Genomic DNA, 27,325 nt, shown 5'->3' on the forward strand with positions numbered 1-27,325 from the left:
AAAATTTAGCGTAAAGAGTGGGGCATTGAGGAGGGGACAGCCCCCTTCATATACGAAATAATCTCTGTTCATTTGAAGTTTTAATTTCACTCCTTACTTTCAGTTGAAAAAACTTATTTTGTTTTTTTATTTAGTTTCTGGACATTTTCTAACTAATAGTGGTTCGAATTTGGCTCACCGTACATGAAAATTAAAACAAAATTTTCATATTAATTTTGGCAACGTTTACCCTCTCATAAAATTTTCTCTGTAAGCGTGTTATTGAGGAGACGGTAACCCCTCTCATATACGTAACAATTTCTATTCGTTTTAAGTTTTGATGCTGCTTCTCACTTTCAGTTGAAAAAACCTGTTTTTTTTATTTAATTGTTGATCTTTTTTAAATAATGCCGGGAAATCCGACTCCCTCTCCATTGAAAATTCCTTGCACTCATGGTAAATCCTTCCATGTGAAGTTCTTCCCACATAAAATATCCCCCCACCAGGAAAATTCCTCCCAGACAATTCCATTTTAGCTTAAAATTAACCCCAGAAAATTTCATTGTGGTCGATTCCGGCTAAAATCTTTTCTTACCTCACTTTCATTTCAAACAAGACATTTATTTCTGATTGCTTTGAAAATCATGAGAAGATACCCTCTCCATGGCAAATTCTTCATTCAAATATTACCCCCCCCCCTGGCCCCTAGTAGAAAGGTGCTACCACAGAAAATTCCCACTGAAGAATTTTCCTGTGGGAAAGTCCTCCATGGAGAATATTTCCCGTAATTAAGTCGACAAAGATAAAGTAAGACAAATAAAAAGAATTTTGTATAGGAATTCTGGCAAATTCCCCAGTGGAAAATTTCCCTTGGAAAGTTCACCCCCCGGGAACTTGTCTCCCTGCGGAAAATTATCCCCCAGAAAATCCCTCTTGCAAAAAATTATCCCTAAAAATGTCTGTATGCTACCCAATCAGAAATACTATACGTAAGCAATGGGCCAACCTTATGACTACTAACCTTTCCCCAAGAATGTGTGGAGGGTTATATTATCTTTAATGACACAGTTAGTTACCGGACTTCTGAACTATGATGAACAAAATGGCTATCACAGAATTTCGATCAGATGGCTTTTAGGGAAAAAGGAGAGGGGGATGGGGGTTACTTGCCCTCCATTCTTTTGGCTCAATTAAAAAGGGCACTAGAAATTTTAATATCTGCTCAAATGAGTCCTTTCTCAATATTCTAGGACTATTAGTTCGATGCGATCACCCCTGGGGAAAACAAACAAATAAATACGCATCTGTGATCTTTCTTTATAAAATCTCGATCTCATTTTTATGTCCGCTTGTATTAAAAATATATCAAGAAGAGGCTCACATTGTCTGCAGTTAGAAGACAAGCTACAATGAGAATCCATATATAGATGCCTGCCGCGTAGCTGGACGCGGGCCCAGCCTCGAAATCGGCTATATGTTTTTTTTTTCTTAAGACTGGCATATTGACATTTCTGAACACAAAAAGGATCTAAATAGGTCACAACCTTAAGAAATAATTCGAATTTTTCCCAGGGTAGTTGTGGCTTCGCCGCCGGGCCCCAGGACTCGGCACGCGGCAGGCTTTTATATATAGATTCTCACTGTCGCTTGTCTTCTAAACGCAGACAATTTGAGCCTTTTCTTGATGTCATGACGTCCAAATGGACCTTACATTAGAAGTGGTTCCTTTGTAAAATTGTATTTTTTTTATTGGACCTTTAACTTTTGCCTCGGCTTGTCTTTTGTCAATGTGAAAGACATGTCGCCGAAACTTTGTTTCTTTTAATTGTTCAGGTGGTGGGACAAAAACTTTTTATCTTCCAACAATTTATCTAATCCCATTTTTTTATTATCAAAGGTATAAAAGGCATTGACGTCTGCCTTCGTTTCTTTTAATTGTTCAGGTGGTGGGACAAAAATTTCTTCATTTACGTTAGCTTGTCTTTTGTCATTATGAAAGACATATCGCCGAACCTTGTTTTCTTTTAATTCTTCGGGTGGTGGGACAACACTTCTTTTTCTTCCAGCGATTTATCTAGTCCATACTTTTGATTTTCAAAGGTATGGTAGGCACTGATGACCTTATCCATGCCAAAATCCAAAACTCAATCATCATCACTATCATTTTAAATTTGTTTGGTTCGTTTAACCTCGGCTTATCTTCTGTCATTATGAAATACATATCACCGTATCTTCGTTTTTTTTATAACAAAGGTATGGTAGGCATTGATGACCTTATCCATATCAAAATCCTAAGCACAATCATCATCGCTAAAATTTTCAATTTTAACACGTTTTGATTCTCGCTGTCCAGGTTGATTTTCATTCATTCGCTCACATGTTCGGTGTTGTATTTCTTCTAACCGCATGTGTCTTTGCTCATCATTTCCATTTTTGACAAACCGCCACTGTTCTTCTAATCGCGTGTGTATTTGCTCTTCATTTTCATTTTTGACTTGCTCACATGCTTGGTGTCGCATGTCTTTTAACCGTGTATGTCTTTGCTCTTCATTTTTACTTTTTACACTCCGCCACTTTTCTTCTAACCGTGTGTGTCTTTGCTCTTTATTCTTCATTTTTGACTCACTCACTTGCTCGGTGTCGTATGTCTTCTAACCGCGTGTTCAATTTACTTGCATAACGTCATTGTAATTTTTACTACATGACGTCATTTTCAAAAATCAAAATTAAGGTTCTTGACAGGTTTTTTCTCAGACTTCTGACCTATTTAGACCGTTTTTCTATGCAAAAACATCCCAAGATACCAATTTCACAGAAAAAACATGGAGCCGTTTTGGAGAACATACATATATACATACATACATACACACAATTATTACTCACATATAACGATAGTATATATATATATGTATGTATGTATATATATATATATATATATATATATATATATATATATATATATATATATATATATATATATATATATATATATATATATATATATATATATATATATATATATATATATATATATATATATATAATATATATATATATATATATATATATATATATATATATATATATATATATATATATATATATATATATATATATGTATATAGGATACAGTATTGTACATAGGATAGCCCAGGATACAGTACTGATACATACTTACATGTTTTAAAGCTGTATGTATGCACGGTTCTAGGTGTTTACCTCCCCGGAAAATACCCCCCGGAAAACAGCCCCGGAGAATATACCCCCCCCCCTCCCGGAAAATATCCCCCGTGAAAAAAATAAGGCTTTCGAAATTTGAGAACTTTATTTGTTTCATGTTTTTAATTTAAGTAAGGGGAAGGAATTTTGGGACTTGTGTACTATGCACCACTCACTCAAGTTTACACTGTGTAAAATTCGAGAACGCACCGGTTTTTTCGTTAGTTTCTTTGTTAGTTTGGAAATAAATTTGGGCTATAGATTCACACATTAGGGGGGGGGGTAAAGTATAACGGGTCTGTATGCAAAATGTGTTTGGTACAAATATTCTGCATATTAGATAGATAGATAGATAGGTGTATTAAAAGCCAAATATACGGCCATGAACACAGTAAAATTACATAAATGAAAAGCACAAATAACATAAAACATCTTAAAACACTTAAATGAAACACTACATTAACCTAATAATAGTACTTGATACTTGGAAAAACGGTCATTGAAAAAAAAAAACACCTAACACTTGGAAAAAACACTTTAATGAAACATTACATTTACTTTATGCTAGGATTTTCTTTTTTTACTTAACAAAATTTCCAGATACCTCGCTATTCTTCTGTAATTTTTTAGTGGTCATATACCTAGAAAGAATTGTTTTCTGAATTCAAACTGTCCAAATGCTTTTACCCCCCCCCCGCTTTTGTGCAAATATATAGCCCAAATTATATATTTCCTATATATTCTGTCACTTGTCTTTGTCTTGTCTCGTGCTAAGCTGAAAAAAACTACGAAGAAACTGGTTTGTTCTCGAGTTTTACACAGCGTAAGCTTGAGTGAGTAGCCCATAATACACAAGTACCAAAACTCCTTCCCCTTACGGAAATTAAAGAAATAAAACTCAAATATAATCCTCAAATTTGGAAAGCCTTATTTTCCACGGAGGGTATTTTCTGCGGGGGGGGGGGGGTATTTGCCGGGAATGTATTTTCCGGGAGGGGGGGTCTTTTCCGCAGGGGGGAGGGTGTTTTCCGAGGGTTATCTCACATCGGCTAATCTTCGGGAGTGGGGGGGGGTAAACGTTGGCCACCGTATGAACATATGTATGAAATAATAGCTGAAACATTTTCCACCATACAGCGCTTTCACTTCATGATTTCTCTGTGAAAACAGCAGAAATGATATATTATCATGCATAAAATAATTTATTTGGCAGTCACATCATGCCCACGGAAGTAAAATATTCAGGAATTACCCCTTGCAATGTTTGTTTACGAGCAGTTAAATGCATGGTTAGGCAGACATGGTATAAGCCAAATCAATGTAGTGTTCACAGATAATAATCTTTATAATCAGCTACGTGTGATAATAAATGTACTATACTTATAACAATGAACATAATATACCAACAGCTTTAAGATTGATCCTTATTTTATCGCGTATAGCAATTAGTTTGGTTGCGCTGTTGCACAGTGTTTGTCACCCGTGTATAGGAATGCGTAACTCCAATCGTCCCACTTGCCCTGCCTCTTTTGCCCTCAAACTTGTCCTCTATGCTCTCATTTTACTTTTTTTTTCTTATGTTTATATTTCTATCTTTGTTCCTCTGTACCAGTTTAATCTCCATTCATGATACCTCCATGATGCCATGATACCTCCAGTTCAGCCTTTATGCTTCTGGTGTACAAAAAGCAGTGACAGTTCCAGGGTTTTGAAAGGGGCATCCTAGAACTTCGGTTATTTAACTCTGCAGTTAGTAAACTAAATCCCAGCCAAGGAAGGAAGGGCAATCCCCCTCTCACTTTATCGTCCGCTGACACAAAGAAGAGCCTTATTTTGCAATTGCTGATGATAGGGGGCGACATCAGGACCCCCCAAAGTGGAACCTTTGGACCCATCTTTCCTCCAAAAAAAGTCAAATTTCTATTGAATATCTGAGCAAAAAATATTCAAATTTTCAAAAACAATTCATTATTACTCCCCACTTAAGAAATCCTGCACACGTCCATGGACGTGAGCTGGACGTCCCAGGGCTAAAAATTCTGTTGAGAAGGGGACTTCAAGCCACCTCCTTTAAACTTCATTTTGAGCCCTTTTCAAAGATCTCAATCAATGACTAATGTAAAATATCAGCAAACTTATCAATAACAGGGATACTGATTGTTCATTTATGTACACAATTGTAGAACTTTCAGTCACAAATTAACTCATTGAAATTTCGCTATTTTTCCTTAATATGGACATGACTTTTGAATCCCATAGGGTAAGTGGGTGTATATCTGCCAAAGTTATGCGGGAGAGAATTTTATTTTTTTGTTAATATGGATTAAAAATTATTTTAGTAGAAGTACAATAATGCGAAGACCACTCTTTTGCTGCTAATTTTAGTAAAATGTAGAGTGTAGGTGGCATTTAGATTTTTGTAATTTTTAAAAGTAGTTTTATTTTAATGTTAGTGCCACTGAGAGGAAAGGAGGTGGGATTAAAAAAAAAAAAAAAAAAAAAAAAAAAAAAAAAAAAAGTTATAAAATTAATAATTCGTGCCGCCTCAAAGGGGGAAAAATCACAAAGTTCTTCCGAAAGTAACGTTTTCTAGTTCTGAAACTAACCCTAGAACTCTCATACTATGACATCCCCTTCCCCGCAATATGACCATGGTGATTCTTTATGGGTCAGTTTTTCCACTATAATATGAAAAATCATGTAAATTATGGGCTTGTTTGTTAAGTAACGGCTAGTCAAAAGGCTCTTCGTGTTAGATAGCCTCAACCCTGAATATAATAGACACATTTCAAATTTTAAGGTAGAATCGTCGTTAAGGCTCCCCCTAGGACATGCTATCCCTGGTTTATATAGCTCAATTTTCAAAGAGTTTCTTAAAAAAGAGCCGGGTAGAATCAGACCACCATGGTGAGAATCAAATGAATACTAAACACATTTAATAGCAATTTTAATTAACTATTACTGCTACTGCTGCTAATAATACTGATAATTTGTGTGGCCATCAACAGTAACAATGTAACGTAGTAGAACTAACTGCACAGCATCTTGATAATGTAGGCTAATAAATGAAACTACATGCAACTTAGTGTCTATTCTTTAGAAGGCATCATGAATAACGCAATTTTTTGCTTTTTTTATTAGCTTTTCCTAAAATGAATTTAAGAGTTAAATGTTTTGTTTTAAAATATTAATGATGCGAAACTTCTACAATGGAATTTAAATTTTGCAACTTCCTCAATATACTATTTTCACACAGGACAAAATTTCTCGAATAGTAATTAGTAATTTTAATTGCAAATAAAAGTGATAAAAAAGGAAATAGCACATGGAAAATGAATATTTACCGTTACCTTTTTACCTTTTATGGCAACATAGACCTACCGAAACGACCTAACCCTTAGTTTCCATATACTGCGTTTTGCGGAAAACTGCATCGACTTTGCAGTTTCCTGAGGAATTTTACAATCTTCGCGGAAAAAAAAATCCGCATATGATGAATTTTTTCCTACGCATACCAGAAAACATGGTCAGAAATCAAGTTAATTATTAAGAAACAAATGGAATTGAAAGACTGGTTGTTTTTCTTAGTAGTTATAATTTATTTTCAAAAAACAATCAATTGATAGGGCACCGAAAGTGTTGCCTGCGAGGGTGTGCTACCAATAAGAAAATATTTTCTGTGGGGTTTCGTAACAATTCGAGGAGTTTTGTTGATTGTTTTCTAGCAATAATAAGAGTTTAACATCAGCAAATAGATTGAAACTCATCTTGTATATGATAAGGTTAATGGTATTAGCAAATTTCCCCCATCAAGTCTGCGATTTTCAAAATATTTTTGTGCGTTTTTCCGCAAATTAAATGCCTAGTTTGAATTGTATTTTTCCACAAATCACAGCCTCTAAGAACCATGAGTAGGTTTATTTTTACAATTAGAATGTTTTCCCCATAGGCCTACGGAATCAAATGCTCTTACAGGGTATTACTCTATAGCTTTGGATCTGATATATAGCCCACTATTGGCTCCGCCGTATCAATTGATAGCGTCTTTGAGATCGTTAGCTTGTCACTAATTTCCAGATGCCGCATTTTGCAGCAAGTCGCAATTCGAACTAAATTGAATTCGTAAAAAAACCTAACATTTCCTAAGAAATGGTAGGCATGATGGGGAAAATCATAAATTAATCTTAGTGCACGTTAGATCAGCTTCGATCTCTTTGCTGCTACTAAATCTTTAATGTTGCTATGAAACAATCAACAAAATCTCACAAATTGCTACGAAATCTCACATAATTAATCACTGTTTTTAGTGCAATCATTTCCTACATTTAGCCATTCCCTTGATTCATCAGCACAATTACTCGCATGTGTTGGCAAATTTCAAAACGTGCGGATTTGTATTTTTTCCACATAACGTTGACAAAGAAGCATCTGCAATGCGTTAAACCGCTTTGATTTTCCGCATATAGGAGTTAGGATTATCAAAGAGCGATGAGTCTCTAATGCTTTCCAGAGTCTTATCATATAGAACGAGGATCATAACAAGTCGGAAGAGGGCTCATTTAATAGGGAACCCTGCGTCCCTGTGTCCTTCAAAGGTGACTTTTGGGAGCGGGTTGGCTGACACTCATTGAATGTGAGCAAGCCAGAGGATATGTTGATGTTTGATACGGTCGGAGAGACCAATCCGGCTACGTACGCTCCTCCTCTATCCCGACTTATTCAAAGCCTCCCTCTTTACACACTCTCAGGAAGTTCCCATTTCCTTTCAATCTTTTTTTACGACCTCTTCCCACCCCAACCGCGGACGACTTACTTTCCGTTTAGCCCGAGACAGTTGGCCAAAAGTACAATAATTGGCAATCTGCCATCTTTCATTTGCAGAATGTGCCCAAGCCCTTTCAACCTTTCTCTCATTATAGCCCTTGAAAACAGGATTGAACCATCCTTTTTGTACAGCCTACTGTTTGAAATACGGTCAGTAATCCGGGTACCCAGAACAATCCATAGGCAATATCTCTGGAAATCATCTAGCAAATCTTCATCCGCTTTTGGAGCGCCCATGCTTCAAAGCCATATTTGACCACTGTCATCACTATAGCTTCTAATATTCTAATCTTGGTTTGCAGACTTATCTTCCTTTTCTTTCAAACTTTTTTTAATTGTGAAAAGACACCCTGAGCCTTGGCTATTCTATTTTTAACATTATTTGAAAAAAACTACGTTTTCTAAAGAGTTAAAGAGGCTGAGTTACAAGGTCGAACCTTAAAACGTAAAGGGATTAGCAGGCACCCAAACCCCCCGCTTTCGCAGCCTTTAAACAAAAAAAAAAGTTTTTTAAACTGAAAGTAAGGAGCGACATTAAATCTTAGAACGAACAGAAATTATTCCGTATATGAAAGGGGCTGTGCCCTCCTCAACGCCTCGCTCTTTACGCTAAAGTTTTTATTGTTTAAAAAAGCGTTGTGAGAAAGTCAAACTTTAGCGTAAAGAGCGAGGCATTGAGGAGGGCACAGCCCTTTCATATACGGAATAATTTCTGTTCGTTCTAAGATTTAATGTCGCTCCTTACTTTCAGTTTAAAAACTTTTTTTTATTTAAAGGCTGCGAAAGGGGGGGGTTTGGGGGGCGGCAGCCCCCGAACTGTGCCTCCTAATCCCTGTACCTTTTAAGGTTCGACCTTGTAACTCAGCCTCTTTAACTCTTTAGAAAACGTAGTTTTTTTCAAATAATTTCTGCACGTTTTTGTACAGTTTATTACTTATTATTGCTTGACTTCTTTTTTAAACTGTAAATTCAGCATATAAAAAATTTTCCCTGACGGTAAATCGAACCCGGGTTTTCCGCCTGACAGTCAGGAGTCTTGACGGCTGGACTAAAGAGACATAATTATAATTGTTTTTTAGTAAAGTGAATCTATTTTTTAAAGCAAGCAAATCCCCATAAAACTTGATATTTTGTTTTTGGAAAACAGGGAAGGAGTGATCAGATTGAGCTGAAATTTCGAGGATGAGCTCCCAGGCCCCAGGAAAAGTTATCCTCTAAATTTCAGCCCGTTCAGACAACGTTAAAGTGGGGTTGTGGTGGGAAAAATTAACATGGGCTATTATAGGAAAACGAGGTATTTCGTAAATGTAAATTCGGGGGATAATTTTTTCGGTCTGAAAATATCAAAAAGCCCTAACAGGTCGAATTCTGCTTCGAATGAGTCCTCATTCACCCGGATCAGATGCCAACTGTGGCCTGTAAGCGTGGATAACAAAAAAAAAAGAGAAATGAATGTTAAGTGGCTATATTTGGTTTTTTGAAAACAGGGAAGGAGTGATCGGATTGAGCTGAAATTTCGAGGACAAGCTCCCGGGCCCTAGGAAAACTTAACCTCTAAGTTTCAGCTCAATCGGACAACGTCAAAGGGGGGCTCTGGTGGGAGGGTCGAAACTTCCGGCCCAGTTTACCCCATGAAGACAAAGTCGGAGGAGGATGAAATTTTGCATGTTTCTTAGTTTGAGCTTGGGCTACAAAATGCGATCACCGCCGTCTCTCTGCGGCCTCTAGGACCTGAAATCACTTAACATTGTGGTGGGTCGCCTCTTTATAGAGGCACAAGTGTGCCTCCTTGATAAAGTCGGAGGGGGGTGAAATTTTGCACGCTTCTTAGTTTGAGCTTGGGCTACAAAATGCGATTACCGCTGTCTCTCTGCGACCGCTAGGACCGGAAATCGCTTGCGGGCTCTTATAGGAAAACGAGCCCGCGTTTTCGCGGGCTAGCCGCTTATAGCGGGTTCTTATAGGAAAACGAAGTTTTTCGGAAATGTAAATTCGGGGGATAATTTTTTAATTTTGCAAGTTTCTTAGTTTGAGCTTGGGCTACAAAATGCAATTACCGCCGTCTCTCTGCGACCTCTAGGACCTGAAATCACTTAACATTGTGGTGGGTCGCCTCTTTATAGAGGCACAAGTGTGCCTCCTTGATCTTCACTGCACCCAACGTCTTTACTAATAATACTACCAAGGTGAGCGAAGCTGTCCACCTTATCAATCTTTTTGTTACCCAACGTCACCTTTTCATCTTTCATAGGTTTTTCATATATATACTCAGATTTTTGAGACTGAAGACACACTCTTTGAATTGCAGGGCGAACCTCTGCCCGTTTACTATCTTATTAGAAATACCTTGGAATATTGTCGGATTATTGTAAGCGTCTAAGTATCTTATTATATATTATTGTAGTTTTCTGAGACTTGTGGTATACTTGGGACAACCAGTCCCAGTAAAATATATATATATATATATATATATATATATATATATATATATATATATATATATATATATATATATATATATATGAAATATATATATATATATATATATATATATATATATATATATATACCCAACGTCACCTTTTCATCTTCACTTATTCCTAGTCTTAGTGACTTAGTCTTCCTAACATTAATTTTCAAACCATATATATATATATATATATATATATATATATATATATATATATATATATACATATATATATATAACGCTATACGGCTCCAATGTTTTATTATTATTGTTTTTTTTTCGAGAGGCACTTCATATGAAAGGGGTCGTCGTAGAAACTTCAAAGGAGGCTCATTCGAATGGAAATCGAGAGTTCTAGTGCCCTTTTTAAGGGTCAAAAGTGACTGGAGGGCAACTAGCCCCCCCACACCGATCATTCCCCCAAGAACATCCAATCAAAATTTTGAGATAGTCATTTTTTCAGCGTAGTTTATTTCCAGATAGAAAATATATTTTTGAGGAGGACAATCCCCCACAACTCTCAGGGCAAGGATTCTAAGTTATGCCCTGGGGGCGTATAAGGTTTTTATAGAAGGCGTTGCCGTAGAAACTTCAAAACAGGCTCATTCGATTGGAAATTCAAAGGGCTAGTGCCCTTTTTAATAGTCGAAAGTGACTGGAGGGCAACTATCCCCCCACGCCCATCGTTCCCCCAAGCACATCAAATCAAAATTTCTAGACAGCCATTCTGTTCAGCGCAGTAGATTTCCAGATAGAAAATATATTTTTGAGGAGGAAACTCCCCCACAACCCTCAGGGCAAGGGTTTTAAGTTATGTCCGGGGGCATATAAGGTTTTTAAAGAAGGTGTTGTCGTAGAAACTTCTAAAAAGGCTCATTCGATTGGAAATTCAAAGGGCGCCCTTTTTAATAGTCGAAAGTGACGAAGGGCAACTAGCCCCTGTGTCACGTCCACCTTTCCCCTAAACACATCCAATCAAAAAATTTGAGATAGCCATTTTATTAAACGTAGTTTTAAGTTCTGGAAATTAGGTCTTTGAGAATGACCACTCACCCCCAGCCCTCAGGGCAAGGGTTGTAAGGTATGCCCTGGGGGTATATAAGATTTTGTATAGGCAACGTTTTCGTAGAAACTTCAGAAAGGGCTCATTCGATTGGAAATTTAAATGGCTAGTTCCCTTTTTAATAGACGAAAAAAAATTCTAAGGCAACTGACACCCCTTCCATGCCCACCATTTCCCCAAACACATCCAATCAAAATTCTAATATAACCATTTTGTTTAACGTAGTTGAAAGTTCTGGAAATTATATGTTTGAGCAAGACACTCCCCCCACAGTCTTCAGGGACTAGGGTTATAAGTTATGCCCTGAAGGCATACATGGTTCTTAAGGAAGGAATGCTCGTATAAACTTCAGAGAGGGCTCATTTGATTGGAAATTGAAAGTTCTAGTTCACTTTTTGAGATTCAAGATATATCTGACGGTACCCAGCTCCCCCCCTAAACCCTATTTTCCCAAATGCATCCAATAAAAATTTTAAGATAGCTATTTTGTTAAAAATAGTTCAAAGATCATATAACAAAACTTCTGGTGTCGACACAACCCACCAGGGCCCGGAGGCAGGCGTTGTAAGTTATGCCCTGGGGGCATATATAGGTCTTATGGAAGGGATACTTGTATTAACTTCAAAAAGGGATCATTTGATTTGAAATTGAAAGTTCTAGTTCAGTTTTTAAGAATCAAAAGAGATTGGAAGGCACCTAGCCCCTCTCCCCCCCCCACGCCCTCTTTTCCTCAAACCCATCCGATAAGAACCTTGAGATAGCTTTTATTTTTAAATAGTTCAAATACCATAAAACAAAAACTCAGGGATCAACACAGCCCCAAGGGCCCGAGGGCAGGTGTTGTAAATTGTGCCCTGGGGGAATATATGGTTCTTATTGAAGGGATGCTCGTGAAAAATTCAGAGATGGCTCATTTGATTGGAAATTGAAAGTTCTAGTTCAGTTTTTTAGAGTCAAAAGAGATTGGAGGGCAACTAGCCCCCCCCCCCACGCCCCTTTTTCCCCAAATGCATCCAATAAAATTTCGAGATAGCCATTAAGTTAAAAATTGCTCAAAAGTTAGATAACAAAAAACTCAGGTGTCATCACAGCCCCCCAGGGCCCGGGGGCAGGCGTTTTAATTTATGTCCTGGGGCATATTTTGTTCGTATGAAAGGGATGCTCGTATAAACTTCAGAGAGGGCTTATTTGATTGGATATTGAAAGTTGGAGCTAACTTTAAAGAGATCTGAGGGCAGCTACCCCCCCCCTCCACGCGTTCTTTTTCAAAACCCATCTGATGACAATTTTGAGATAGACATTTTGTTAAAAATAGTTCAAATGTCGGATAAGAAAAAATCCGGTGTCAATAGAACCCCCCAGGGCACAGGGGAATGCGTTCTAAGTTTTGCCCTAAGGGCATGTATGGTTCTTATGAAAGGGATTCTCGTATAAACTTCATAGAGGGCTCATTTGATTGGAAATTGAAAGTTCTAGTTCACATTTTTTAAGAGTCAAGAGAGTTAAACTAGCCCCCCCCCCCACCCACGCTGTTTTTTCCCCAAACTCGCCCGCTACAAATTTTGAGTTAGCCAGTGTTTTGGAAATTGTTCAAAAATTAGGTAACAAAACGTCCCCCAGAGCCCGGGGGATAGGCGTTGTAAGTGTTGTCCTGGGAGCATATATGGTTCTTATGAAAGGGATGCTCATATAAACTTCCCACCAGGGCCCGGAGGCAGGCGTTATAAGTAATGCTCTAGGGGAATGTATAGTTCTTATGGAAGGGATGCTCGTATAAACTTCAGAGAGGGCTCATTTGATTGGAAATTGAAAGTTCTTGTTCAATTTTTAAGAGTCAAGAGATATCGGAGGGCAACTAGCCCCCCTCCTCCACGCCCTAAATGCATCAGATAAAAATTTTGAGATAGACATTTTGTTAAAAATAGTTCAAGCGTCTGACAACAAAAAACTCCGGTGTCGACACAGCCCCCCAGGGCCCGGGGGTAGGCGTTGTAAGTTATGCCCTGGGGGCATATATGGTTGTTATGGAAGGGATGCTCGTATAAACTTCTTAGAGGGCTCATTTGATTGGAGATTGAAAGCTACAATTCACTTTTTAAGAGTCAAAAGTGATTGGAGGGCAGCTAGCCTCCCCCCACACTCCCTTTATTTTTTTCCCAGAGACCCTTCATATAGAAGGGGCCGTCGTATAAACTTCCTAGGGGGCTCATTCAATTGGAAATCGAGAGTTCTAGTGCCCTTTTTAAGAGTCAAAAGTAAACGGAGGGCAACTGGCCCCCCAGGCCCTTTTTCCCTAAATACATCTGATAAAAATTTGAGGTAGCCAATTTGTTAAAAATAGTTCAAAGATTATATAACAGAAACTCCTTTGCGTATGGTCATTTCGTTAAAAATAGTTCGAAGGTCAGATAAGAAAAACTCCGTTGCCGACAAACCCCCCCCCCAGGATCGGGACAGGCGTTGTAAGTATTGCTTTTGGGGCATATATGTTTCTTATGACAGGAATGCTCGTATAAACTTCAGTGAAGGCTCATGTGAATAGAAAATAACAGTTGTAGTTCATTTTCTCAGAGTTAAAAAAGATCAGAGGGCAACTAGCCCCTCCCGCCCTCCACGCCTTTGGGTCTATCGGATGGATAAACCCATCCGATAAAAATTTCAGGTGCAATTTTGTTAAAAATAGTTCAGCCATCAGATATTAAAACTCCGGGGTCGACACAACCCCCCCGGGCCCAGGGACAGGCGTTATAAGTTATACTCTGGGGATATATATGGTTCTTATAGAAGGGATATTCGTATAAACTTCAGAGGGCTCATTTGATTGAAAATAGAAAGTTCGAGTTCACTTTAAAGAGTTCACTTTGAAAACTATATGCGTCTTGAACAGTCTTGGAAAGTATAAACAACATCAAATTGAATATTTGATGTATAATGATATTAACTGTTGAAAGATCCATCAGTTCAAGAATTTATTTTCCTGTAATCGTATTTTTATTTTTAATGCTGTAAGAACTGGAAAAGAAAATATTTGTAACGTAATCCATTCTCAGTTAAGCGCCAATGACGGAGTAGGCTTTTGGTTTTTATTTACAGTTCGGATAGGAGGCAGTATCCAAACACTTTTGTAGGGAAACTATATTCGTCTTTTACTACTTCAAAAAGAGCTAATAAATTAAACTGAATATTTGATGTATAATGATATTAATTGCTGAAAGCTCATCAATTCAAAAGGTTACTATAATTTTAATGTTTATTTTCTATATTAAGTACAAAAAAATATTTATCATAAAATTGGTTTTCAGTAAAGCGTTAATGACGCAGTAGGTTCTAGACTTTACAGTGAGAGAAGGAGGTGATACCCAAACTCTTATTTGTAGTGATTTTTATTTGTTTCAAGATTGATTTGCGTATTCAATATAAGTTTCATTCGTTTTTATATTTATTTATTAATTTACATTAATATCTATTGTATTTTTGTTTTCATCGATTGTTTACTTAATTTCTGTTCGTTTTAAGTTTCATTAATACTTCAATAGGAGATTTTTTTTTCGTTTTAATCTTGATTTTAATATTCAATCTCAGAATTACTCGCTTTAAGATCTATTTATTCATTTATATTATTACTTGTTGTATGTTTTTGCTATGATTGTTTATTTAATTTCTGTTCGGTTTGGGTTTCATTTATTCTTTAATAGTAATTTCTGGTCGTTTTGAGTTTGAATTTTAAATGGTATTTGTATCTTCTGAACTTAAGTTTAAAATGGTCTTTACTTTTCTTTGAAAAACTTATTTTTCAGAAAGTTTTTTTTTAATTAACCATTTAAGGATGGTGGGAATTTTACTTATGAATTTGAATTTTTGAAAGAGGCAGTCTTAGGGTATATGAAAGAGTCTCAATTGAGAGTCTTCTAACAACATTTGAAACTAGTATAAATTATAAAGCACCATCTCCTTTTTAAGATAAGAAGTAGCCTACAATAAATATTGAAATTCACTTATAAAGTATTTATTCGAAAAATTGACATTGTTGTCGACAATAAATACGCCCGTGAATTCAGCCAATTTCATACCGTATTAGGGGCCTTGTCAAACGAATTTTTAGGATCTTTGGGTTATATTCTTTTTTCAGTTGTAAATTCAATTTTAAATTTAAAAAATCTCAGTAGGATAAAATTAAATGTTTCAACATCAAAAGGCGTGCAAAAAGCATAGTTCCAATAAAATTGAAACTAAAAAGTCACCGCCTTATTCTGGCTCAAAAAATAACTTCATCTCAAGGTCATAAAAGGTCAAAAGGTTAAAGTTGAAAAAAGTCAAAGGTAAAAAAATATAAATATACTTTTGTTGGTATGTTTTATCATAGCTCGTTTTTCAGCAACCATTATCCAAATTTGTGTCCAATGGGTACTGCAATAAAGAAACTTTCAACACGACGGGATGGGTAGGATGGTCCACCAATGTGTAGGCCTTAGCCAATTTAATGCAGCAGTGATTATGTTCTAGTATTATTAGCAGTAAACGGCATAGATTCATTTAAGACTAAATTAGAAATGACCTTTTTCGTGATTTTATCGTGAGAAGACATTACGCAAGACAATTTTGAATATTTAACGTTATAAAGAACTTTAGCTCGCTTTTTTCGTTTCACCTAGCCTCCTCCTCGAGGATGATTTTAGGATGGTCTAAACCCCCACTGAGCTGGCTCCTATGCTAAGAGTCATTCGTTTGGTATATCGGTCGGTAAATGTAAGTCGGTATGTTAATCCAACGAGTGTAGTTGTAAAACAGTATCGTCAGGATATGTTTCTACCTGGGAACAAAAAGGGTGTCATTTAGGTTTAATAATTTTGAGTTTTTAAAGTCTGAAAGGATTAAAGTTTATAAGCACCTTCTACAGCCCCCCCCCCCAAAAAAAAAAGCATCAATCACTAACCTCCACAGCTCACTAACTTTTAATGTCCCTAATGAGGGTTTGAATAGATTGCGATGGAGGAGGAGCATGCGTAGCTGTGTTGGCCTCAGGTGGCTTGGCATGGCGGTGAGTTGTTAGTATCAGTAGTAGTAGTAATCACTAACCTCCACAGCTCTAGATAATGCAGCAGTAAGTGCTAAATATCCAGTGTATTTAACCCCATTATGAGTGACTGTATAATGGGAGCCATCTGGCATCCAAAATGAAAAGTTTAGCAAATCTGCCACAAAGAGCCACTCCACTGCTTCCTCTGTTGGCTCTGATGGATGGGGATATTGATGAAGATATAGTGCATCAGGCTGAAATGAGCCATCTGATAAGCTGCTTTTTATCTGAAAAACAAGAAAAACAAATTTAACAAAAAGAACACAAAACGTAAAAACTACATTAGTAATACGTTCTTGATTAATTTTGAGAAACTGATACGAAACCAGGGGCTGGAATATTTCTGCTTTTTGCTGATGGGCTGGAGAGATGTCTTCAAGATTTTTCGGCATTTTCTAAAATTTTACTGGAGTTTTCCCTTAAAGTTCGTGCCACCACGTGGCAGCTTCGATAATTCGCTGTTTACGAGAGCGGACAAAAGTTAGTTCAGGAAAATTTCCACTCAAGACTGAAAAGTCTTCAAAGTTTAATCGATCTTATGCACGGACTCATCAAATTTTTAAGTGCGATTTTGTCCAAGACATCCTATTTCATGTTTATCAACTAGATCGATTTCACAAAAATAATGTACGTAGGATCTTCTTCTGAGGTCAAGATCTTCTGTGGTTGAATGCAAAGTGGTCTCTATTACTTTTTTTCTTGTTTAAAATTATCTCTTCTTTTGCTCAGACTGCAGTGATGGTCTTGCCTGCTTGAGACCTTTCCATATAAATAAAAAGATATATTTCAATTGACTTTGTCAATTTTTTAATTGGTTTTGTAGTATGTCCATGAATTGATTTTTGTTTTCCTATTGAAACAATTTCAGCATAAAATTATTTCACTGACACCTTGCATTTCAAAGGCATATTCAGGCCATCACACTGTGGGTAATGCATTACCCATTTTTTCTGTCAAAGTATTGCTTCTACTACTTGGGTTGGTTTTCCTTATGATATATGGCGTGCAGTTGGCAATCTCAGTTTAAATGAGCGACACTTCTTTCAACAAGATGAATTCCATGAAACTTTTTATGAGGAAAAGGGATAAAGGGGTGTATTTGTGATTTTGATGACTACCTGAATTGTGCAATTTTTTAATTTGCTAACCCCTCCTCCTCCCAAAAATAGTTTACGTCGTTCGAACCCTCTTCTAAAATCAATATGAGACAAGGCGTAACGGACTGGCACTCTTCTGTGTCTCTGGCATCCTTTGTGATCTCCCTGTACACGGTTTCCCTTTTATTATCTGCTAGTTTTGCAACCAGTTTCTGGTCAGAACTACGTCTGTGAAAAGGGTTTCTAGAGAGACCACGAGAACCATAGTTTTTTACTCGATGCGCAATAATAAAATTGTTAGTTTGATCAAGAAGCAGACGCTCAAATGTGAGGTCAAGACTGAAGTCAAAGTTGAAGACATCTGAAAAGTTACATAAAGTTAGAAGATTCACGAAACCACCCGAGGAAGGTTTTGATATACTATGCTGTCTGTTTTTATGAGTCATTCTGATGAGATGTTGGCCTAGGTCATCCTGATAAAAATACTTTTAATTATCTTATAGGCTATAAAATTGTGAAGAGCTTCTTGAATGAAAGTTGTGGATGAGTTGCGCCAATTGTATTTTATTGGTGGCTGGTTCTATTTGTTTTTAGTTTAGTTCGGTTGTTTTTTTTATCTTGTTCTTCTTGTGTTTCTCTTGTGCTGCATTCACCTTGTTTTGACACAGGCGAAATATCCGCGTTGTTTTACATTTTTCGTCTTTTCACTCCACTAGCCGCAGTCCCATTTGTCGTTTTTTTCATTGAGATTTTTCTCTCTGTTGTTTTTTTTGTAAAAGCTTCTTGACCCAAATTATGGTATTTTTTTGGGATATTTTTTGCTGATATGCTGTTCCAACTTATACAAAAATCTCATACACAAGTTCCAACAGATTTGCTAAGCCATATTCTCTTAGATTCATTGAGCCAGATTTTCATAGATTCCCTGTACTAAAAGTTTTAAATTTTTTTACCGGATCTAGAGATCTACCGGATTCTGGTAGATCTCCTGAACCACGTTCTAGTAGCTTCCTCAGTCAAATTCCAGTTGACTTCATGAGCAAAGTCCTCGTGAATCGCTTGAGCAATATTCTTATACTTTCTTTGGCCTTTAAAGCACAGACTCTATTCCAAGTTCCAATAGTTTTCCTCAGCTAAATTTCTGTACCATGTTCCGGCAGATACTTTGCGCAATTTTTCTTTTGATTATTTGAGAAAAATCCCGTAAGTACCCCAAAAACCATTAAGTTCAGATACATATGAATTATTTTAACTGGTGCGGTTTGGCTGCACCAGTAAAAAACTACTAAAATATTTCTACGGTCTGTTCGGGTAGCGGTGGTTCCTAGTAGTAGAGCAATTGATATTATCTCTATCCAAACTAACTAATACGTCTTCTTTCAGCAAATATCACCACTTGCATATTCTATTGTGTATTTTTACTGTGGAGTTAGTGAATTTACACCTCTTGTCCCTTAACGCCGCCTGCAAAAACGGGTTTGATTATTACTAGAGTCGTTATTTGACAATATTTTATCAGGGAAGAGGGGGGACATAGGGGGAGTTATTCAGGATAAAAGGTCAGGATAGCTGCTCTAGGAGAACTGCTCAGGGGATTCATACCGTCTCTTTTACAGTCTCTTTACTTTCAGGATATTTTACAATCTCTTTTGGTTGTAATACTTTCCCTTCTTTAGACGATGTTTCTGAACTTTAGGATATATTCCTCTTTAGAGAAGTTCACTACTTGACTTCATTGTTGTGCACTCCCCACAGTAGGTGTTTATGATTTCACTCCTTTGGCACCTCTACCCCTCAGAGGTGACTCGAAGAGGGGTGAGGGGGAGACGATTCACCCCCTGAGGCCCGAGATGCTCAATCCAGAGACAGTCTAAGCTGAATTTTCCTTTTCCTGGAAAGACTTTTGCATGTTTAAACCTCTTGGTAAAGAAATGTTCATATATAGTTGTAGATACCGAAAACCAAATCCATATGAAAATAGAACAGTCATTTATTTTATCGTTTGATTGTAATTTTATAATTTTGTTTTTAAACAGAGTCGTGTAAATTTAACCAGGTTGAAAGGGACTGGACGGGCAGCAACTAGTGCCATAGAAATCTACCAATGACCGTGTATGATGTTTTTTTGTGTCTGATCGATCAGATCTAGCTCCTACTTTTTGTGAAGTCATATAAGTCGTCTATTTTGGCCTTATCAAGTTCCCAGGCGCTCAATGCAGTCAGAGACAATATAAGCTGTATTTTCCTTCTCTTGGAAAGACTTTGGGATTTTCAAACTTCTCAGTAGAGAAATGGTTGATTTTAGCACTGTTTAACTTTAGTCGTACATACCGAAAACCAAATTTGCATGTATATAGAATAGAGTCGTTTTATTTTTTCGGTTAATTTTTTTTTTTTATAATTTCAGATTTAAGCAGACTCGTTTAAATTAAACCAGGTTTAAAGGGACTGGACTGGTGTCCTAGCAGGTCACCTTAAAAACCTGTTTAAACTCGCATAATATGCGAGTAAACTCGCATATGGGATAAATCATATTATGATTTATTTCTGTCGGATCGTTCAATAGTTCGAAACAATTCAAGTGAAGCCTGACTAGATAGTGTGAACAAACCAAAAGCAAGAAACAAGGTTACCTACATGGATTTGAAACTTGACTACGAGTGGAAAAGAAGGCATGAAATGTTCAAACACAATGGAGAAGTAATTAGAATTTAAAGAAATGAGTCCTGCGAGAACCTTTCAAAGTAAGTATATCCAGGCCATTGAAAAACTCGATTACAAAACAACGCTCAGACAGATACAATGCTTGAGAAGGACATGCAAGGTTTGGCATGTACTCAGAATCTGTTTCCCAGGACAGGAGATCTTTTGAAGAGTTGGGAGCTCATTCAAGTTGGGAAGCAAGTTATTGTCTAGGACAAAAGTAATGAGTAATGGCGAAACTTATAATAGACAGAAATTAGATAAGGAATTACACCATTTTAAAGATTGTCCGAGAAAATTCTATGTTGAATGCAAGAGATGTCTTGCTGGAAATGCAATCAATATCATCTTCTGCGTTGGATTTGTGTAAAGAGCTAACAGTCGATTGCACTGAAGAACTTCTTAACATTCCACCAATTAACTTCCAATTTTTGTAACTTCCAATGTTTTGGAAGTTACTTCCAAACCTTGCCAAACCTTGCCAAACCTTGCCAAACCTTGCGTGTAACTTTTGAAAGTTACACGCAAGGTTTGGCATGTACCCAGAATTTTTTTCCCAAGACAGGAGATCTTTTGAAGAGTTGAGAGCTCATTCAAGTCGGGAAGTAAGTTATTGTCTAGGACAAAGTAATGAGTAATGTCAAAACTTATAATAGACAGAAATTAGATAAGGAATTACTCCATTTTAAACACTGCCCGAAAAAATTCTATGTGAACTTCTAAAAATTCCACCAACTAATTGAGTAGAAAGTTGTCGAAAGTTACAATGACTATTTTGAAAGGTTAGTTCACAAGAATCCAGGAATAGGGGCGTTTGCACCTCGGATGGCATGAGGTATACCACATCTTACAATACAATATCCAGAATGATTCTTCTCGCTTTGGGTGTTTCCTTTTCTCCAGTGGTCCCGGGAGAGACCAATTCAAAAAGCTTGGGGGGAAGACGGTGTGCGGCGATGGCACAAAATGAAGAGCAAAGTAAAGGCGAAGAAAGGAAAACTGGCAAGTGATTTCTCTTCCGGGTCACACAAAGCAGCTTTGTCCGATTTTTGTCACTTCGTCAATAGCAGTGGTCATGTGGATTTCCTACTTGATGGAAGCACCAAAACTAAGTTTTCTGCAGCAAGCAAAAGATGAAGAGACAAAGGGAAAAGTTGTGAAAATTTTTTGGATGTCGCAAGGACCCTAGAGAGACAGGGCATTATCTTTAGGAGAACCAAAGAACAAAATGGCAACTTTGTTCAAAATGTTCAGTTTCAAATGAGATAGGTGGCTGCTCTTGATACCCAATATAGACCATACCAATTTGCCAATTTATGCAAAATTTCTCAGAACGAGTTTATTAACTTGCTTTCAGCAAAAATCAGGGAGAAGATCCTCGACAAAGTCTTGGATTCAAAATTTTTTTTCTGTGATGGCTGAAACGACACCAGATTCTCCACATTTTGATAAGCTTGCGGTCATAACCCGCACTATCAGCTCAGAAGGGACACCTAGAAAAAGACTGTTGCGAGGCTAGGAAGCATAATAGGAACATTGTCAAGGAGAGGAATTCCTTTGAATAAACTAGCTTTCCAGTCTTATGGCTATGCAATGGCAATGTCAAATCAAATTAATGGAGCCCGGTAGAACGTATATGAGCTTGTTGATTCTTTGTGCCTTATATTCCCTGCCAGGTGGTGACTAAACACTGTTATAGAGAATAATACAATTCATTTCTCGGTGGATTACAAGGACTGAAAGTATACAAGCAGTAATTTCTTCATTTGAAGCAATCGTTTCAGCCATTGACGAATTTTAACAAATAAGAACGCCGAAGCATGAGCAAAGGCACAAGCTAGCGGCCCTCTGAAGAGGTTTCTAGCCTTAGACTTTATCGCCTGCCTCATGGTTATGAAAAATATAATATAGAAGATCAGGATAGCAAAAGACAAACTTAAAAAAGAGGAAGTCAACATCATCGATGCAGTGGAGATGCTTGAAGCTATGCTTTTCGAAAGAATATCGGAGGAGGAAATCAACGAATTAATTGATAGTGCAGCAGTGTTTCCCAGATAGATGAAAGTCGACTCATGGGTAGATTTCACCGGACATCATCGTCGGCTACTTGGACCATCTTGTTTTGACAGCCGACCTCAGAGTCAAACCGAGATATCATTGCATCATTTCTATATACAATATTTTAGAATCCTACTTGATAGGTTGACTACAATGATTGGAGATAATCGCAGAACTTACATTGCCAACTTTCAGCCATTTTCTTCCTTACTTCAGCCTTCTTTAAAAAAAACTGTTTCGATTGCATATATTGAGCTAGCAATAACGTTGTTTCCAAAACCAAGAAAGAACTTCAGATTCTACTGCTCTTTAAGTAGAGCTTGAACTTCTGTTTCACTGTCGCCAGGGCGCCACTTGCTTCAGAGATGTCGTAGGTTAAGGCAATCACCAGCAACATCAGCTTAAGCAAGCTAATCGTCTTTGCAAATTAGCCGTGACAGTACTCATTGCAGTTGTTGCTGCCAAAAGAACATTGTTGCTGCAAGCTCAAGCTTGCTGCAAGCTCAAGTTTGTTAATAATTTGCTGAAAACTGTCGTGGTTGATTCTCGACTAGATTCTCTCATTTCGTCGATGAATGAAAAAATCTCACCGATGCCATTGACTTAAACAAGATTTTTCAACCCTTTGAAGAAGACTCTTTCAGCACTTTGAAGAAGGTCCACTTTGAAGAAGAGGCGAATACAAATTTAGCTATTATTAGTTACACATTTACGCATGAGTTTTTTCGGTTTAGTTCGTTGTTAGTCTCCATAGATAAGAATAAATGATAAAGGATTAATGTGTAATAAATGCTCATGAGTCGTATAAAATGATCTAGGAGTCGTTTAAATAAGGGGATCTTACCCCCTCCCCTGGCCTGGTTGCTTCGAGCCACCCCTACCACCTCTCCAACATCTTTCCTCAAAATACCGTAAGTTTATTAAATATTGAACTAATCAGAGACCAATTGCCTAAAATAGAATTAATCAATATTTCTATACTAGGTGATAGAGGGTCAAAAACTACAAATAAAATATTTTTTCACTTTCTGAAGCTGATAAGCATTTCTAGAGTTTCAGGCCTTTGAGCATTTTACTATTTAAATAAAAAAAATTTCAAAAGGCTTATATCAGTCAATAGAATAATATAAAGCTGTCTGGAAATCCTTACTCGTATTTTGGAGCTGGTAAGTATTTTGATCCTGGAGGTCTTTGAAGACTTCGCACGATTCCAAATATTTGTTCCTTCCGATTCCGTAAACTACAATCGTCATAGCATAGTGATTAGTGGATTATTATAATAAATGCTTGAGAACAGGGAAACTATCAAATATTTATTAATTATGATCAGTTTTTAAAGTTTTTTTCTTACTTTAAAAAGAAGAGTTGTGACAAAGAGTCAAACTTTAGCGCAAAGAGCATGGCGTTGAAGAGGGAACAGCGCCTTTCAGATACGGAAAAATTTCTGTTCGTTTTAAGTTTAATGTCACACCTTACTTTCAGTTAAAAAAAATGTTTTCTTTATTTAATTTCTGAACGTTTTTGGAAGTTTTTATTTCAATATTTCTGAATGTTTTTGAAGATTTTCATTCAATTTCTGAACGCTTTTTGTTAATTTAATAACTTATTTTTTTTAAATAATGCCGGGAAATGTGGCTCCCCCTCCATGGAAAATTCCTTCCCCTCACGGAAATCCCTCCTTGTAAAGTTCTTCCCGCCCAAAATACGGCCCCCCACAAGGGAAATTCCTCTCAGACAATTCCATTCTATTTGAAAATTATCCCCAGAAAATCTCTTTCCGGCTGAAAATTTTTTCTTAGTCCACTTTTATTTAAAAAGAGACTTATTTCTGATTGTTTTTAAAATCATGCCGAAAATATCCCTCTCCGTAGAAAATTCTTCCCACAAATACCCCCCCCCCTCTATGCCCTAGTAGAAGGGTGCTCTCCCAAAAAATTTACTCTGGAGAATTTATCCTGTGGAAAAATCCCCCCATGGAGAATTTCACCTGTGGAGAATCCCCTCACTTTTCCTGACATGTTTTGTTTAAGCAAAGTATTTTTTATGGGGCTGGAGAAGTTCCTCGTTGATAAAGACTTCCGAATATGAAGCCGAAATAGTCGGAGTTTTATTATAGTTACTACAAAAAAGTTTTTCTACTCTTGTTTCTTCTCTGCATTATAAAAAAAATCACCCGTGTGTTTATGTTTGAATTTGAATTTAACTCTCAAGTTCTTACTGTACTGTTTTTTTTTTCTCTTGAATAGTTAAGACTTAGGACCTAGACCTTAGACATAGGATAAATTCAGTTTTACATCGTCAGTAAATTCAAATTACCGTTTTTTCACCAGTGGAGAATTTGATTAACTTTCACTAAAGCAAAGATAATCCAAAGCATAATTTATGAACAAGCTACATTTAAGCATACTTACAACGGCTTGTAAGCCTAAATAACAAGGCTTTTGGCCCATTCCTGAAACCCCTAAGACCTCCCTCCCAAACAAAATGGAGCAGTCAAGACAAATGCCCATTTAACAACTATCAATTTAGGGTTGGGTCTTCGCCCAAGAACTAAAAAGTTTGTTGTACAACACATCCAATTAGCTAAGGAATTACTGTCTTAAGTTTCAACCTGTCTGAAAAAAGGTTTGTTGGCCTTTTTAAGGTCCCGTTTTTAGATTAACCAATACTGTTTTAAGTTTTTTTTTTACGAATACACTAGACCCAAAGACTATCAGATGTAAGTTTCAAGTCAAACAAAAAAAAATTCTGGCGCATGTTTGGGGGGGGGATCTTGTCCTCAGCCCAATTTTCTCTTATGCATGAGGGTTCCCTTGGCCCAGGAGCTGCCAGTTGTAAGTTTTAAGCTATTTAAAGAAAATAGGTCTCTGACCCTTTTTAGGGGGGGATCAGTATTTTTTCATTTCTCTTTTCTTGTGCATTGGGGTTTTCTTAAGACAAGGATTTAACTTATTCCAAGTCAACTGGAAAGAAAATTCAACCGAACGTGGGAGGGGGGAGGTCTATATTTGAACTAGAAGAAACTTTAGACTCAGAGCGTAGTTTAGGCTTTCGAAACTTTCCCGAAAGTTTCATTTATCTAACACAGCTACTTTCCAATATAGCAAAAAGTCCTTCCTCTAGTATTTTGCATCAGTTTCAAACTAACCAAGGACGCACATTTTTCTGGCCCATTTGCAGGCCCCCAAGCCCCTTCCTCTCCCAACAAAATATGTATTGCTCTTGGCAAAGGAAACGATCCCTGATATTTTTAAGCCAATCAGACAATCAAGATCAAACACGCGTTTCTGTTTCAACTACAAGAACTATTGTTCAATATTTACCAAATCATATTATTGAGTTTCAAATAAAGTTAATACACCATTCGATGCCTTTTTTATTGATGCATATCGGAGGTAAGTTTAAACTTTACCCCCACCCCGCTAATGTAGAAATATATACCCGGAATTGGTTTATATAGGGGGAGGGGGCTAAAATTCATTTCCGATAGAAATGATTGTTATACTCGTAATCAGCATAAAACGAGGCATCGAATTGTGTATTCACTTTATTCCTAACTCAATAATATGATTTGGTAAATATTGACCGAACTATTTTTAAACCAATCGGCACTTTGTACCTTTCATTGCCCTTCCTCAAAGATCTTGGGGGTGGTCGTCATTTTATAACCAGATCCATATTTAATGGAACTTTCCATGATTTTAAAAGAATTATTGTCTCAAAAGTTTGGTCTGATTTTATGGGGGGAAGGTGTGAAGGGACCAAGTAAAAGAGGGCACAGTGGACTGACTGCCTTACAAACACTTGAGACACTTAAAGAGGACACTAGAATCTTCAGTTTCCCATCAAATGAGCCATCTTTGAAGTCTCTAAGATTATCTCTTACATAAAAAAAAAGTCAAGGAAAAACAATGAAAATACATGGGAGTCACATGGCTCTTTACTTTGGCAATGTTAAGCGTTGCCTCTGAATAAAATGTTTTGAAAGATATTTATACTATTAGCAAAACTACAAACTGTATAAATTGCTCTAAATATTAAAAAGAGAGAGATTAAATTTTTAATTAATGCAATGCGGAACAGAAATTAAAAATTAAGTTCTTTAATAATGTACAAATTTTGTAATTTGGCTCATTCATTCTACAGGTTGGATTGAGGAAAAGTTCTATACAATTAAACTTTTAAGGGAAGAAGTGAATTAAAACGCCAATATTAAGTATTTCAAAATTATTGGCATGCCGAGAAAACTTCGCCACGTGGTTGAAGTAAAAGACCGAAATCCAAACTAACCTTATTGCAAATGTTAATAATTCCAGTTTTCAGCACTTTCACATTTTTGGCATTCTTTGCCACGAATTCTCCTGCTTGTTTTGGAAGAAGCTTCATTAGTCTTTTGAATGTTCTTGAAATTTTTGCCTTGCAAGAGGTTAAATAGACGCTTAATAATACTGGACAGCGTTTCTATGAAGCAAAAATAAACAGAAAATCAAGAAAGTCTAAATTAAGCTAAATTCAAAATTACGCTCTTCAATTCTTCTCTTTGGTTTAAAAACCAATTGAACCGAAATCTAAATACAAGCAGGCGTAACTCATATTTTTGGAAGAAATGTTATACTGTTATATGAGTTCCCTCTTAATTGGTGTTGAAGATTGTTACATAAGAAATTACGCTACAGAGCACTGGCCATCTATAAATAATCAGCTTATCAGAGTCAAGCTTGCAAAGTTTTGCTGTAAACAATGTGATACACGTAATTACTCATCAGTAAATCAAAAATTTCGTGGTAATGAACTGTAAGTAAAGAGCGACCCGGCTCAATAGTAACCAAAACTCT

The 27,325-nt window shown here is 36.8% G+C and overlaps 1 protein-coding gene across 1 annotated transcript in view; it reads right to left on the reverse strand.

The window, feature by feature from the left end:
* LOC148948135 (queuosine 5'-phosphate N-glycosylase/hydrolase) overlaps positions 1 to 26,942 on the reverse strand; it is a 95,228-nt gene extending 68,286 nt beyond the window's left edge. Inside the window, exons 1-2 of the mRNA XM_089095701.1 lie at positions 26,781 to 26,942; positions 16,632 to 16,859 (exon numbers count right to left, since the gene is read on the reverse strand). Of these exons, the coding sequence (XP_088951827.1) occupies positions 16,632 to 16,859; positions 26,781 to 26,876 (324 nt within the window). The 5' untranslated portion in view covers positions 26,877 to 26,942. The remainder of the gene's footprint in view (positions 1 to 16,631; positions 16,860 to 26,780) is intronic.
* Positions 26,943 to 27,325: the final 383 nt, after the last annotated feature.

The sequence above is a fragment of the Artemia sp. Qi Xiang Cuo genome, chromosome 10 (genome assembly GCF_049724085.1).
Source record: "Artemia sp. Qi Xiang Cuo chromosome 10, ASM4972408v1, whole genome shotgun sequence".
NCBI lineage: Eukaryota > Metazoa > Arthropoda > Branchiopoda > Anostraca > Artemiidae > Artemia > Artemia sp. Qi Xiang Cuo.